The sequence below is a fragment of the Nerophis ophidion genome, linkage group LG02, assembly GCF_033978795.1.
Source record: "Nerophis ophidion isolate RoL-2023_Sa linkage group LG02, RoL_Noph_v1.0, whole genome shotgun sequence".
Taxonomy (NCBI): Eukaryota; Metazoa; Chordata; class Actinopteri; order Syngnathiformes; family Syngnathidae; genus Nerophis; species Nerophis ophidion.
In genome coordinates, this window is record NC_084612.1 from 24,335,316 (window position 1) to 24,348,487 (window position 13,172).

The following is a 13,172-nucleotide window of genomic DNA, read 5'->3' on the forward strand; positions in this document are numbered from 1 at the left end:
AGGTTATGTGACAGGCTTGCATGAAAAATACATATTCCAATTAAGTAACATTTTTTAAAAGTTCTATATTGATCTCGGTCTCAAAGTGAGTAACTAGGCTAACCGTCTACCATAGAAACAGAAATGAAACCACTCTGCCCCCCTGTGCTGCATCAGGCAGTTTGAAAAACTTAAATTGGAGCAACTTCAGCGCTTATTGAAATGCATGGGATCAGCACGATGGAACAGGGTTTAGTGCATGTGCCTCACGAAGGTCCTGGGTTTGATCCTGGGCTCAGGATCTTTCTGTGTGGAGTTTGCATGTTCTCCCCATGACTGTGTGGGTTCCCTCCGGGTACTCCGGCTTCCTCCCACCTCCAAAGACATGCAGCTGGGGATAGGTTGATTGGCAACACTAAATTGGCCCGAGTGTGTGAATGTGAGTGTGAATGTTGTCTGTCTATCTGTGTTGGCCCTGCGATGAGGTGGTGACTTGTCCAGGGTGTACCCCGCCTTCTGCCCGAATGCAGCTGAGATAGGCTCCAGCACCCCTCGTGACCCCGAGACGGACAAGCGGTAGAAAATGGATGGATGGATGGATGGAAACAGCATTCTTGAGCATAATAAGCAGGGGCGTCGTTTATTTAGCATATTTTTCACCCACATTTTTCAACCGATTTCAACCATTCCACCATCAAAACATTCCTTTTATTCAGGACAATCGGGCGATTTATATGTTCATACCTGAAAAATGATCTGTTTCCCATTTTTCTGTAACACTTATATTCTCTATTGAAAAGTGTTACTACTTCCACATCTCGTCAACTGAATCGAAGTGTTCCAAAGTCAAACTGCTCTTTGCTAATGTCAGCATGCTAACTTCTTACCTCAGTCATATATTTTAAGACTTCATGTGTGCTAACCGCAAGCATGTTGATATTAATATGGCAGCTTTTTTTAGGGAACTTTTTCTTTTAATTTCAGTCATTTATGTGGGTACTTTGACACGTTGACTGTTAGCAGGTTAATGTTAGTTAATTTTATATGCCTTAAATTCAAATAATTTGACAATTGAGACTTGTTAACTGTTAGTATAGCAGCTTTTTTAGCTAAATTTGCAGGTATACACCTCCGAGTCATACAAGTTGGTACTTGACACATGTTAATTGTTAGCATGTTTACTTTAGCATGCTAGTTTTTTTTTTTTCTCAATCTGCAGTTATATTCTTTAGTTGTATGTTAATCGGTAAGCATGCTACCTTTATTTAAGCTCATTTTGCAGGTATACACAAGTTGGTAATTGACACATGTTAATTGTTAGCATGCTATTGTTAGTGTGTTAATGTTAACATTTTAAAATAATTGTGCAACTATATGCCTTAGTCGGGGCAGCACGGTGACACAGGGGTTCATGCTTATGCTTCACATTGAGAGGGTCTTTCTGTGTGGAGTTTGCATGTCCTCCCCGTGAATGTGTGGGTTCCCTCCGGGTACTCCGGCTTCCTCCCACCTCCAAAGACATGCACCTGGGGATAGGTTGATTGGCATCATTACATTGGCCCTAGTGTGTGAATGTGAGTGTGAATGTTGTCTGTCTTTCTGTGTTGGCTCTGCGATGAGGTGGCGACTTGTCCGGTGTGTATGCCGCCTTCCGCCCGAATGCAGCTGAGATAGGCCCCAGCACCCCCTGTAACCCCGTGAGGGACAAGCGGTGGAAGATGGATCGATGGATGCCTTAGTGGCTGTGTTTCTCCAATTTTTTTTTTTTTACCAAGTACCACAATAATGACCTACAGTAGCATCCATCCATCCATCCATTTTCTACCGCTTATTCCCTTTGGGGTGGCAGGGGGCGCTGGTGCCTATCTCAGCTACAATCGGACGGAAGGTGGGTACACCCTGAACAAGTCGCCAACACAGATAGACAGACAACATTCACACTCATATTCACACACATCCCCAGGTGCATGTCTTTGGAGGTGGGAGGAAGCCGGAGTACCCTGAGGGAACCCACGCATTCACGGGGAGAACATGCAAACTCCACACAGAAAAATCCCGAGCCCGGGATTGAACCCTGACTACTCAGGACCTTCATATTGTGAGGCAGACGCACTAACCCCTCTGCCACCGTGAAGCCCTTACAGTAGCATAGTAAGCGTAATTATTCATCAAGGACAAGGCAGAGGTTTTATTTAACAAGTATATTTAATATTTTGGGGCCACTGTAGCATTACACGCAGTTTGAACAGTAACACTGCTTGAAAATAAGAAAATAAAACACTGTACTTCAATCGTGTAATCACTGCCTTAGTGTCATACAATGTGGCAGCTGACACATGTTGACTGTTAACATGCTATTTTGCAGGTATGCCTCCGAGTCATACAAGTTATTACTTGACATATTAAATGTTAGCATGCTTACGTTAGCATGCTAGTTTTGTTTTTTTAAACTCATTATGCAGTTATATGCCTTAGGCTTAGAGTCTTATAATTTGGCAGTTGAAACACGTTAACTATTAGCATGCTCGCATTTTTTTTTTCTCAATTTTCAGGTAGCCACCTATGAGTCATATTTGTTGTTACATCTGGCGAGCATGCTATGGTACCTGTTAGCATTTCGCTTCAGCTTTTCAGCATTCGTATGCAATTTCCTCCTGCATGGAATTTTCTCATTAGCTGTCGAGCAACATTCACACCACCAGGCAGCATTATTTTGATAGAAACAGTAATTCAGATCACTAGAGTGAGATTTCCACATCCTATAAAACAATTCAATTAAAAGCTGACTACTAAATCTATTTTGTTGTTGTGTTCAGTTGTTGATCAAGGATACGTATTGGGAATTTAATTAAGAAAAATAAATAACATTCTGGTTACGATCATGCATTTATTTAGAATTAATAATGAATGTAATAATTTTGACTGCACATCCTTTACTTTGACACATTATTCAGCTACCTCCATCAGGCCACAAAGCCTTACCCATGATGCTCCTGTGACAGGAGCAGTCCGGATGTCTTGACAGTGCCTCTCATTCCTCAATTAAATTATATTTTTGTAATTCTTCACTGATTTAGCTATAATATTTCCATGATGAAACATTATGGGTTTTTTAGTAACATAATTTAACTTTGTGGTAATGTAATATATTTTCTTGTCTATTATGTAATTATAACAACATTCAAACTGACAAAAGACGCAAAACCTTAATTATGGATCAGTGTTGTGTCTTATTCAATGGATCAACTGCAAAAAAGACATGTTGTAATACATTTGAGTGGGACAAGTTGAGCTATAGATATTATTTTTCTAATAAACAAAAGGAATGACAAGAAGTATGCTTTAGGAGGTTCATTTAGGAAAAACATTCAAAATAAAGACACGAAGATGACATTGATTTTTTGGGTAGTAATTCCAAAAAACGTATTTATTAACTTGTGATTTTAACTCTTGTTTTTTTTGTTGTTTTTTCTTGTTTTGGCTTTTTGTCTATGATTTAATGTGTTGCATTTTTGTTCTTGTGCGAGTGACCTTGCTTACTAATAAAACTTGTGATGAATTGGTCAATGTTTCTCAGGCTGTGTGATTATTTCAGTGTGATCGTTCCCTGCAGGACAGTGACGCTCTTCCCTGCTATGTTGATCCTGCCGTTGTCTTTCACCTCCAGGCCCAGCTCACCACCTCGACTGGAGCACTGGAACGCTGCTCAGGTCAGGATGGAGGAAAAACAAAATGTCAACTTGGCGAAATAGGCATGACTTTTTTGTCACCGACCAAGCATTTTCTTCTTTCCCAGTTCCTTGGACCAGTAACTCCCTAGAACAGTGTGTGCAGAACCTGCAAGACAAAATGTGCAAAAATAACCAATAAAATAGGATAGGTGTGTGTAAATGATACATATGATTCCATTTACCGTATTTTTCAAACCATAAGGCGCACTGTCGAACAAATCTTCATACTGAATTTAATTAACTCACATTGTGTTTTGCATATGGTGAATGTTGTATTCATGTTGGAGAAAGCAAACCACTAGATTAACTAGTAGTTATTTCACTTCGGGCACATAACATAGGGCCCTTTACTACTGACATTTGTGTGTGGATTGGATTAGTTCTCGCGGAAGAAAAGGGTAATAAAAATGGATCTTGATATGTAAAGGTAATGGCCCTATCCGTGAGAAGAGACTAAATGTTTAGCTTGATGTAAACATCTAAGATAGGACCTGCATCTGTTGTCTTTCCAGACACTTACAAACATCTCCTTTTATGGTCAGGGTGTGCTCTCCTGACCCAGTGCACACACAGACAGGAGGTAAAGTTAAAATACCAATGATTGTCACACACACACACTGGATGTGGTGAAATTTGCCCACTGCATTTGACCCATCCCCATGTTCACTCCCTGGAAGGTGAGGGGAGCATTGAGCAGCAGCGTGCAACGCACTCGGGAATCATTTTGGCGATTTTAACCCAAATTCCAACCTTTGATGCTGAGTGCCAAGCAGAGAGGCAATGGGTCCCATTTTTACAGTCTTTAGTATGACTCAGCCAGGGTTTGAACTCAAGACCTCCCAGTCTCAGTGTGGACACTAACCACGAGGCAACTAAGGTAGAAATATTATACTGGTGGTTTGGTTTCTCCAGTTTAGGAGTCCTTCATTTTTTAGCTTATGCTCCTCCGGGTACTGCAGACCTGTTTAATGACGCTCACTTGTAATAAACCAACTTTTTTTTTTCAGCAAAGCGTATACGACGTCCATTTTGATCCTGCCGTACTGCCCTTCTGCCCGGGAGAGGGTGACAAGATCAGAAATACACATCACTACAAATGTGTTTCTTCACTTAAAATACTTATTTGTAGTCTAAATAACATGTAATGGTGGTTATTTGGTCAAAAGGTTGCATAAATTATGTTTTACAGACCCCCATATATGCTTTCTCTTCAGGATGCGCCGTTTTGTGGGCAGTTTTATTTACATGGCAGCTGGTTATCACCATTTTTTGTTGTAGCTTCCTTTGCAAGTTTACTGACATATGTTTGAACTATATTCTACTTTGTATTAAAAAATGGCACCAACAGAGAATGCACGTCAGTCTGCCCCACAAGAGGATTTAGAAAAATGATCCTATTGACTGCGGACTCACACAAGGCACTGTGGGTACTGTTAGAAAAATTGGATGTAAATTATCAAAAAACTTTCCACTCTGAGTTTCCAGTGAACGGATGAGAGTTGTCTTTGTTGCACCAAGCAAAGTCTTGGAAGATTCCGCTGTGTACGTTGGAATGACACGGGAGGGGTTATCTATTGTCCTCAAAGACCTGCCGAAGCTGAATCCGGGACGAGCCCAAGCCCGAGGCATCTTCTTCTTTTGTCTTCAATGTGACCGAAAACAATGACTGTTTACATACACCCCATTCCTGTTGTGACATGTGTTGTTGCGTAAACATTGAATATCTAAATAAAAGGGGAGACGTAAACCTTTTTCGTCAGAGCGTGGTGTAGGACTGTACAGAGAGTACAGTGGCCATGTCTCGCCTCAGATCTGAGTCTAAATTGAATTCTATCTCTGTTTGATTCCTTGCCTTTCGTCTTGTTTAATAGATGACATCAGTGTTTGAACCTGACAGGTACATTTATACCAAATATGGATAATCTGGTGATGAGGAATGCAAGACTGTTTTATAAATATCTCTGCTATGCCTCTACGGTTTGTTTTAATATTTTCGGGACTTATGCGAACCCCAAATTTACAATAGTGGATACTAATAATTGACAAAAGTTGGTTTTAGATAAGGTGAAACAAAACACTAGATAATATGTGCCATTTTGGGGTCTTTATATACACACACCCTAATAATTAGAGGTGGGGAAAATAATCGATTTTTACAAGCATCACAATTCGGACATTGGCGATTATAAAATCGATACGTAAACGTTAAATCAATTCATTTATTATAAATAAAGTAATGCAGAGAGCTCTACAATTTGGCTGACTGCAGGGAGCGACCTCAATCACCAAGAGATCCGACAAGCTCCTTTTATTATAGGGCATTTATGTTCCCCTTTTGCATATATTTCCATAAACTTAACACATGGGAATTAATTTAACTGTGGCTTGTTACAAATGCACTGTTGTTAAAAGTTGCAAGTGATAAACGCCTATTTAGTGAATCGAAAAGAAATGTAAAACTGCATCAATGTACATCAATAAAGACGCATTAAAAATCGTAATCAAATTCTGAGGTGCTCAAAGATTCCCACCTCTAATAATTATACACATAGATTTCAGCACAGCACCTGACTTGTCCAGGGTATACCCCGCCTTCCGCCCGAATGCAGCTGAGATAGGCTCCAGCGACCCCGAAAGGGACAAGTGGTAAAAAAATCGATGGATGGATGAAGCACAGCACGTCTGACTACAGTAGCCATAATACTCCAACAATCCATCAAGCGGTGCGGCTTCGTAGCTTACCAAAATCGTACAAAACATTTTGACAGATTTTTGAGCGCCATGTGTAATGTTCCATATTCTCAATGAAACATCAAAGTTTTAGTCTTACTTGCTTACCGGTACTTACTAGCATCATACATTGAACAGGTGTCAACCTACAGCCCCCAAGTATCTCTTATGTGTGACTGCCATCTACTGATCACACTTTTCATTGCACAGTGTACCACATACAATTGGTTCAAGGTCAGAAAGCACAACCAGAATCAATACATACCTAAGGCGCACCAGAATATAAGGTGGATTTTGAGGAAAAACTGCACTTCATGGTTCGACAAATACGATATGTAAAGTAAGATATTTTAGTAGAAAGAATCCAAACCGGTGACAGGATCTTCTGGGATTCCGTTCCATGGGGCAAAATATCTGGAGTAGAAGTCGTATCTTGGATGACTGTCTGAGGGTCCTTGAGTCAAACATGCAAGCATTTTTTTAATTACTTAACACTACAATAAACACTGCAACTGCAAACCTTTAGAAAATGGAGTGTTATCTTTACTACGGCAACTTGTATTGATCTGCATGATTAACATAATCAAGTTTAGAGATCCTTGCAAAAGATACCTTTCATGGTGACGATGAGCCCTTTGATTCTCCCGCTCGCATCGCTGCTTAGAAGGGCTGCAGGATTGACTTTTAGACCGGTGAGTACTGACCTGGAGACGCATGCAGCATTCTAGGAAGTCTTATATATTGAATATGCATTCATTTATCAATACAGTATAAATGTTATAGCAACCTGTCACAGGTGTCAGCCAGTCGAAGTAACAGTTTTTTAGTGGTGGAGTTAAGATACACATCGTCCACTGGGTGATCTCCAACTGCAACCTGATAAAACACTTAATAAAAGCCCACACTATTGTTACGGTTTTCCACTCACCTTGATCAGGTGTCTAAAATCGTCTGGGTCCTATATGAAGAAAAGAGCAAGCACTTTATTTTCCTAATCAGGACATCCAAAACATCCTGCTGTTACATCATGACGTTCGGTTTTTTAATGTGATAGGATAATCTTCATTGTTCTAGATCAGGGGTCAGGAACCTTTTCGGCTGAGAGAACCATGAAAGCCAAATATTTTAAAATGTATTTCCGCGAGAGCCATTTAATATTTTTTAACACTGAATACAACTAAATGCTCGCATTTTTAAGTAAGACCAACAATTTTAGAATATAATACGTTTCTTATTCTTTTTAATAACATTGTTATTCTGAAGCTAACCAATAATATATAAAATACTTCTTACCAATAATGTAACTTCTTGAACAGGTGTTGTGGAAAACGGATGGATGGATTAAAATGTGTGAGAATGCTTTATATTTTGAATGTTACCACCGTGACTACAAGCGGAATTATTCATTACTTAACGTGTTAAGCAATCAATGTTAGCTAAGATTTATCTGAGAGCCAGATGCAGTCATCAAAAGAGCCACATCTGGCTCCAGAGCCATAGGTTCCCTACCCCTGTTCTAGATACACGTGTCAAACTCAAGGCCCACGGGCCAGACTTCATTTAATTTTGTATTATTTTACGTGGCCTGCCACATTATTTTATGTCGCACGCCACATTATTTTGTGTGGTTCGCCACCTTATTTTATGTGGTCCGCCATATCATTTTACGTGGCCCGCCACCTTGTTTTAAAAGAAACACGCCGTCGGTTTATCTGGCACGCCATGTCATGGCCGGCAAAAGGCTGGAAATAATTAAACATTTTCTGGGTAAGTGTGTTTGTGCATGTTACTAAAATACAATCTTTACCCGCTTGTCACCCTGACTTATGTTTTCAAAGCAAGTTATTCACCTTTAGTATATTAGTGAAACATACAATAATCAAAAACTTTTTTTGTTGTTGTCCTGCCCAGCTTATCAGGCAAATGATATAGTTGATGTAGATGCCCATATTGGCTGTTCAGATTTACTTTACAAAAGAGAAGTGGAGGATACTTCTCTTGTTGCCTTATTTGAAATTGACTTTATTAAATGTATTTATATTATCATTTGGTGCAGCCGGGCCAGAGCAGGAGGGAATAGAAAGAGAAAAAAAGGAAGACAGAGGGGGAAATTGTGGGGATAAGAGGGGGATTAGACAGAGAGACATAAACAACAACAGCAAACACAACAAAAACAACAACAAGAATAGAACAAAACCACAATAATCAAAAACTTTTGCCTTTTCAAATTGTGCAACAAAGCTATCATGTGTTTCTATTTATATATGTTCACTGTCCTTTTAAAAGCAGCCATGATCGGGTTGTGGTCCTCAATAAAAAAGATTTTGTCACCGTTGGTAGCTTAACTTGACATGAGTCTTTGGGACTGAATCAACAACGCCTCTGCTGGTTTAAGGCAAGTATGGCACTTCCTTTGGCTTCTTAAAAACGTGATTACAGTGGGGCAAAAAAGTATTTAGTCAGCCACCGATTGTGCAAGTTCTCCCACTTAAAATGATGACAGAGGTCTGTAATTTTCATCATAGGTACACTTCAACTATGAGAGACGGAATGGGAAGAAAAAAATCCAGGAATTCACATTGTAGGAATTTTAAAGAATTTATTTGTAAATTATGGTGGAAAATAAGTATTTGGTCAACCATTCAAAGCTCTCACTGATGGAAGGAGGTTTTGGCTCAAAATCTCACGATACATGGCCCCATTTATTCTTTCCTTAAGACGGATCAATCGTCCTGTCCCCTTAGCAGAAAAACAGCCCCAAAGCATGATGTTTCTACCCCCATGCTTCACAGTAGTTATGGTGTCCTTGGAATGCAACTCAGTATTCTTCTTCCTCCAAACACGACGAGTTAAGTTTATACCAAAAAGTTCTATTTTGGTTTCATCTGACCACATGACATTCTCCCAATCCTCTGCTGTATCATCCATGTATCCATTTTGGTATAAACTCAACTCGTCGTGTTTGGAGGAGTTGCATCCCAATAGCACCATACCTACTGTGAAGCATGGGGGTGGAAACATCATGCTTTGGGGCTGTTTTTCTGCTAAGGGGACAGAACGATTGATCCGTGGAAAGGAAAGAATGAATGGGGCCATGTATAGTGAAATTTCGAGCCAAAACCTCCTTCCATCAGTGAGAGCTTTGAATGGTTGACCAAATACTTATTTTCCACCATTATTTACAAATAAATTCTTTAAAATTCCTACAATGTGAATTCCTGGATTTTTTTTTCACATTCTGTCTCTCACAGTTGAAGTGTACCTATGATGAAAATTACATCATTGTCATCATTTTAAGTGGGAGAACTTGCACAATCGATGGCTGACTAAATACTTTTTTGCCCCACTGTACATGCAAACAATTCAGTTACATTGGTGTCCAATAATAAGTATATTAACGAAGATTTTACACTGAGGCCACAGCTTGATAGATACCTGCTTAGTGGGTGGGTTGAGAGGAAAATCCATCACCAAGTCCTCTCCCTGCTGGACAACAGACAGATCTCCACTTTTGGTCTCAAACACTACAGCAGAATTCACATTTTCTGAACAGTAAAAAAAAAAAGCAAAGAACGTTAATGTTTAAAAAGTTCACGTTTGATGCACAATGTTTAAAAAGTGGCTTACTTTTCTGGTGAAAGAGCACAGCAGCAGAGGCCAGAGTAGCGTGACCACACAGGTTGACCTCAGTGGTCGGTGTGAACCAACGAAGGCGGAACTTGGAACCTGGCCAATAAGAAATTTTTGATGAATATCGGAAAATAAAGGAATGTTTAAAAAATACAAGAATTTAAGTTCTTTAAAAAAATGCTTGCCCTGCAATGCTTTTCAGGGGTTACATTTACAAATGAGTAATACTTTCCTAGGTAAATAAATTCCACCATGTAAATACTGTCGTCCCTCGCCACACCAATACTTCAAATATCGCAATGTATATTTTAAGCGTACAATTGTTGGCCTCATGAATTAAACATTTTCAAGCATAAAACTGGCTATATTAACCAAAATACAACAGTATTGGCCAATAGACTAGACAAAACTAATTGTGTTGTTCAGTATTGTGGCCACTGATTGGCTCAGCCTCAGGCAGAAATACTGTAATGCAATAAAAGAGTGTAAAGTTGATTTCAGGGTGTTATTTGATGTCTAAAAGGCTCATAATTGTTCAAATAACTATGTATTTATTATCATTATAACTTTATGCTTAAGGGCCGTTACTATAAAGTATTGTCAATTTGTGCTGAAGTGGTATTTCTGTATTTGTGCAAAGCTAGCAATCCAAGAGGTGGCAGCACGGTGGAGGAGGGGTTAGTGCGTCTGCCTCACAATACGAAGGTCGTGAGTAGTCCTGGGTTCAATCCCGGGCTCGGGATCTTTCTGTGTGGAGTTTGCATGTTCTCCCTGTGACTATGTGGGTTCCCTCCGGCTTCCTCCCACCTCCAAAGACATGCACCTGGGGATAGGTTGATTGGCAACACTAAATTGGCCCGAGTGTATGAATGTGAGTGTGAATGTTGTCTGTCTATCTGTGTTGGCCCTGCGATGAGGTGGCGACTTGTCCAGGGTGTACCCCGCCTTCCGCCCGATTGTAGCTGAGATAGGCACCAGCGCCCCCCCGCGACCTCAAAGGCAATAAGCGGTAGAAATGGATGGATGGACGGATGGATAGCAATCCATGAGATTGGTAGCCTCTTTTTAATCAGTGTTTTGTCCAGACTCGGCCTGCTGACTACCAAGGCCGAATATTGGGTTCCGGGACCAGACAAAGCAGACTGGGCGATAGAACCAAGTGTCAACATTTTTGCATTGTTGTATAATCATATATTGTGTCTAACTGGAGTTGTTGAGTTTACCCCCTTCCCTCAGCTACAGTGATGTAATAGGGACTTTCCTAATAAATAGAGGAGGTGCGCGGGCTTTATTTTTTAGAACGTCGTTTGGATCTGTAACTAGAATACAGCCTGAAATACGTGTCTCCTCATGAGCTAAATTGAACTCTGTCTCTGCATGATTCTTTGTTTCTTGTCTGATTAATAGATGTCATCAGTGTTTGAAACTGACAATAATGTTGACAATTTCATGTAGAATGGATGTCTTCAACAGGACGTTAGCGACCCATAGGGGTCTGCAGAGGTACTGCAGGAAAGTTGTGAAATTTCTTTAAGGTATTTCTTTATATTTCATACATAAGAAGGGGTTCCCAGCTCCATTTTTCTATCAGTTTGGGTGTCCTTGGCCTGGAAAACGTTGAAGGCCCCTGATTTGGAAGGCAAACATATTTGCACGCTTTAGCTATGCAACTTTTTGATGTATAATGAATGAGTTGTACTTTGCCGAAATTAATTTATTGCGGTCATGTCTGTAACAAATCAACAGCAATGTACAAGGGATTACTGTATTCCCAAACATACTCTATTGTATTTAAAAAATACAAATGTCATATCTAGAGGGCTCTCATAATGTTGAAACATATGTAAAAGGTCGGAACCAATCAACAGCAATAAACAAGGCACAACCTTATATACATTTTTTTATTAGTAGACATATTTAAATGAAAATAGTGTGATTTTTTTAATGCAGATTACATTAAATAGTTGTTTTAAAAAATAACATTTATTATAATTTTATTTATTTATTATGTATTTACATTATTTATCAGAGCAACTGTAGTGTATTAAAAAGCCTATCATCCAATTATTCAAATTTAATATGTTTAAAACTATCAACATTTCTTAAATACGGTTTTTGTAAGGTTTTAAAATGGCATTACCGTTGTTTTTATCCATAACAAATGCAGAAATTTCCACCTCGTTTCAGTGTTTTTTGAAGGCATAATTACAAATCTGAACTTAATTACTGTGTAGCCCGGTACAAATGTTTTGGGCACCCTGCTGCTGCTGTGCAATGTGATCACATAATGTTTTTATGTATTACTTGTGACTTGTGTAGACGCAGCATATGTTACAGGAGAGGTTTAGTCAAGATAACAGTGGAGGTGTTTGCGTAAGATAGGTAAGTGCAAGTTCAGCGATTTATGGCTTCAAAACAAACAAATTAATACACAATTTAAGCCGGTGCACAGAAACAACTCTGGTCAGCACCCATCAGAGTGGGCAGTATTTGTAAACAGTGCGGTGAAAGTGAATGAACGATAAAGAAAAAGTCACGGAAAAGTCTGTATCAAATAATGCCACAAACATACAGTATGTACAGCTGTGCAGCAAATCATTTTGATTACCCTAATGACATTCATTCCCTATAGTAGCGTAGCGTCCAGAAGAAGTACAGACGAAGAAGTCAGACGCTCTTTTTAACTTTAATTGTCAAACATTCACTAGTCCTGCACAGACGTCAATCTGCGTCTTTTACTTCTTAAACCACACTTTCTCTTTATTTATCAATCACCTTCCAGGCGTGATGCGTTTGTCACTATGGGAACATTGAACATCACCCTCACACAAACACAACATCAACTCCAGCAGGTTGTTACAGCATTTGTTTTATTATACTGGTATCTGCTAGTTTACTGCTATTTTTTGTTTTGATGCATTTCAGTGTATTACATAAATTATTTTATTTGTTGCGGCTCGCTACAAATCATAAAGACACAACACTCACGTAACAAAACATTACTTACAATGCAATGTCTGCTGTCATGAGGATGCTAACTTTATGTCTTGGTATATTCCCGTTTACATGAAGGATTACTCATCATCCTCGCGAGGAAAAGGC

The 13,172-nt window shown here is 39.4% G+C and overlaps 2 protein-coding genes across 3 annotated transcripts in view; one reads left to right on the plus strand and one right to left on the minus strand.

Annotated features, from left to right (window-relative positions):
- dna2 (DNA replication helicase/nuclease 2) overlaps nucleotides 1-3,546 on the plus strand; it is a 30,578-nt gene extending 27,032 nt beyond the window's left edge. Inside the window, exon 25 of the mRNA XM_061879985.1 lies at nucleotides 2,925-3,546. Within this exon, the coding sequence (XP_061735969.1) occupies nucleotides 2,925-2,978 (54 nt within the window). The 3' untranslated portion in view covers nucleotides 2,979-3,546. The remainder of the gene's footprint in view (nucleotides 1-2,924) is intronic.
- Nucleotides 1,957-13,172, minus strand: part of LOC133538437 (phenazine biosynthesis-like domain-containing protein) — a 20,466-nt gene continuing 9,250 nt past the window's right edge. Inside the window, exons 2-9 of one of the 2 annotated variants that reach the window (XM_061880080.1) lie at nucleotides 10,068-10,166; nucleotides 9,876-9,985; nucleotides 7,369-7,398; nucleotides 7,228-7,316; nucleotides 7,053-7,144; nucleotides 6,811-6,894; nucleotides 3,754-3,816; nucleotides 1,957-3,681 (exon numbers count right to left, since the gene is read on the minus strand). In XM_061880080.1, the coding sequence (XP_061736064.1) occupies nucleotides 3,566-3,681; nucleotides 3,754-3,816; nucleotides 6,811-6,894; nucleotides 7,053-7,144; nucleotides 7,228-7,316; nucleotides 7,369-7,398; nucleotides 9,876-9,985; nucleotides 10,068-10,166 (683 nt within the window). In that variant the 3' untranslated portion in view covers nucleotides 1,957-3,565. The remainder of the gene's footprint in view (nucleotides 3,682-3,753; nucleotides 3,817-6,810; nucleotides 6,895-7,052; nucleotides 7,145-7,227; nucleotides 7,317-7,368; nucleotides 7,399-9,875; nucleotides 9,986-10,067; nucleotides 10,167-13,172) is intronic. The other variant, XM_061880072.1, reaches the window with a different exon arrangement.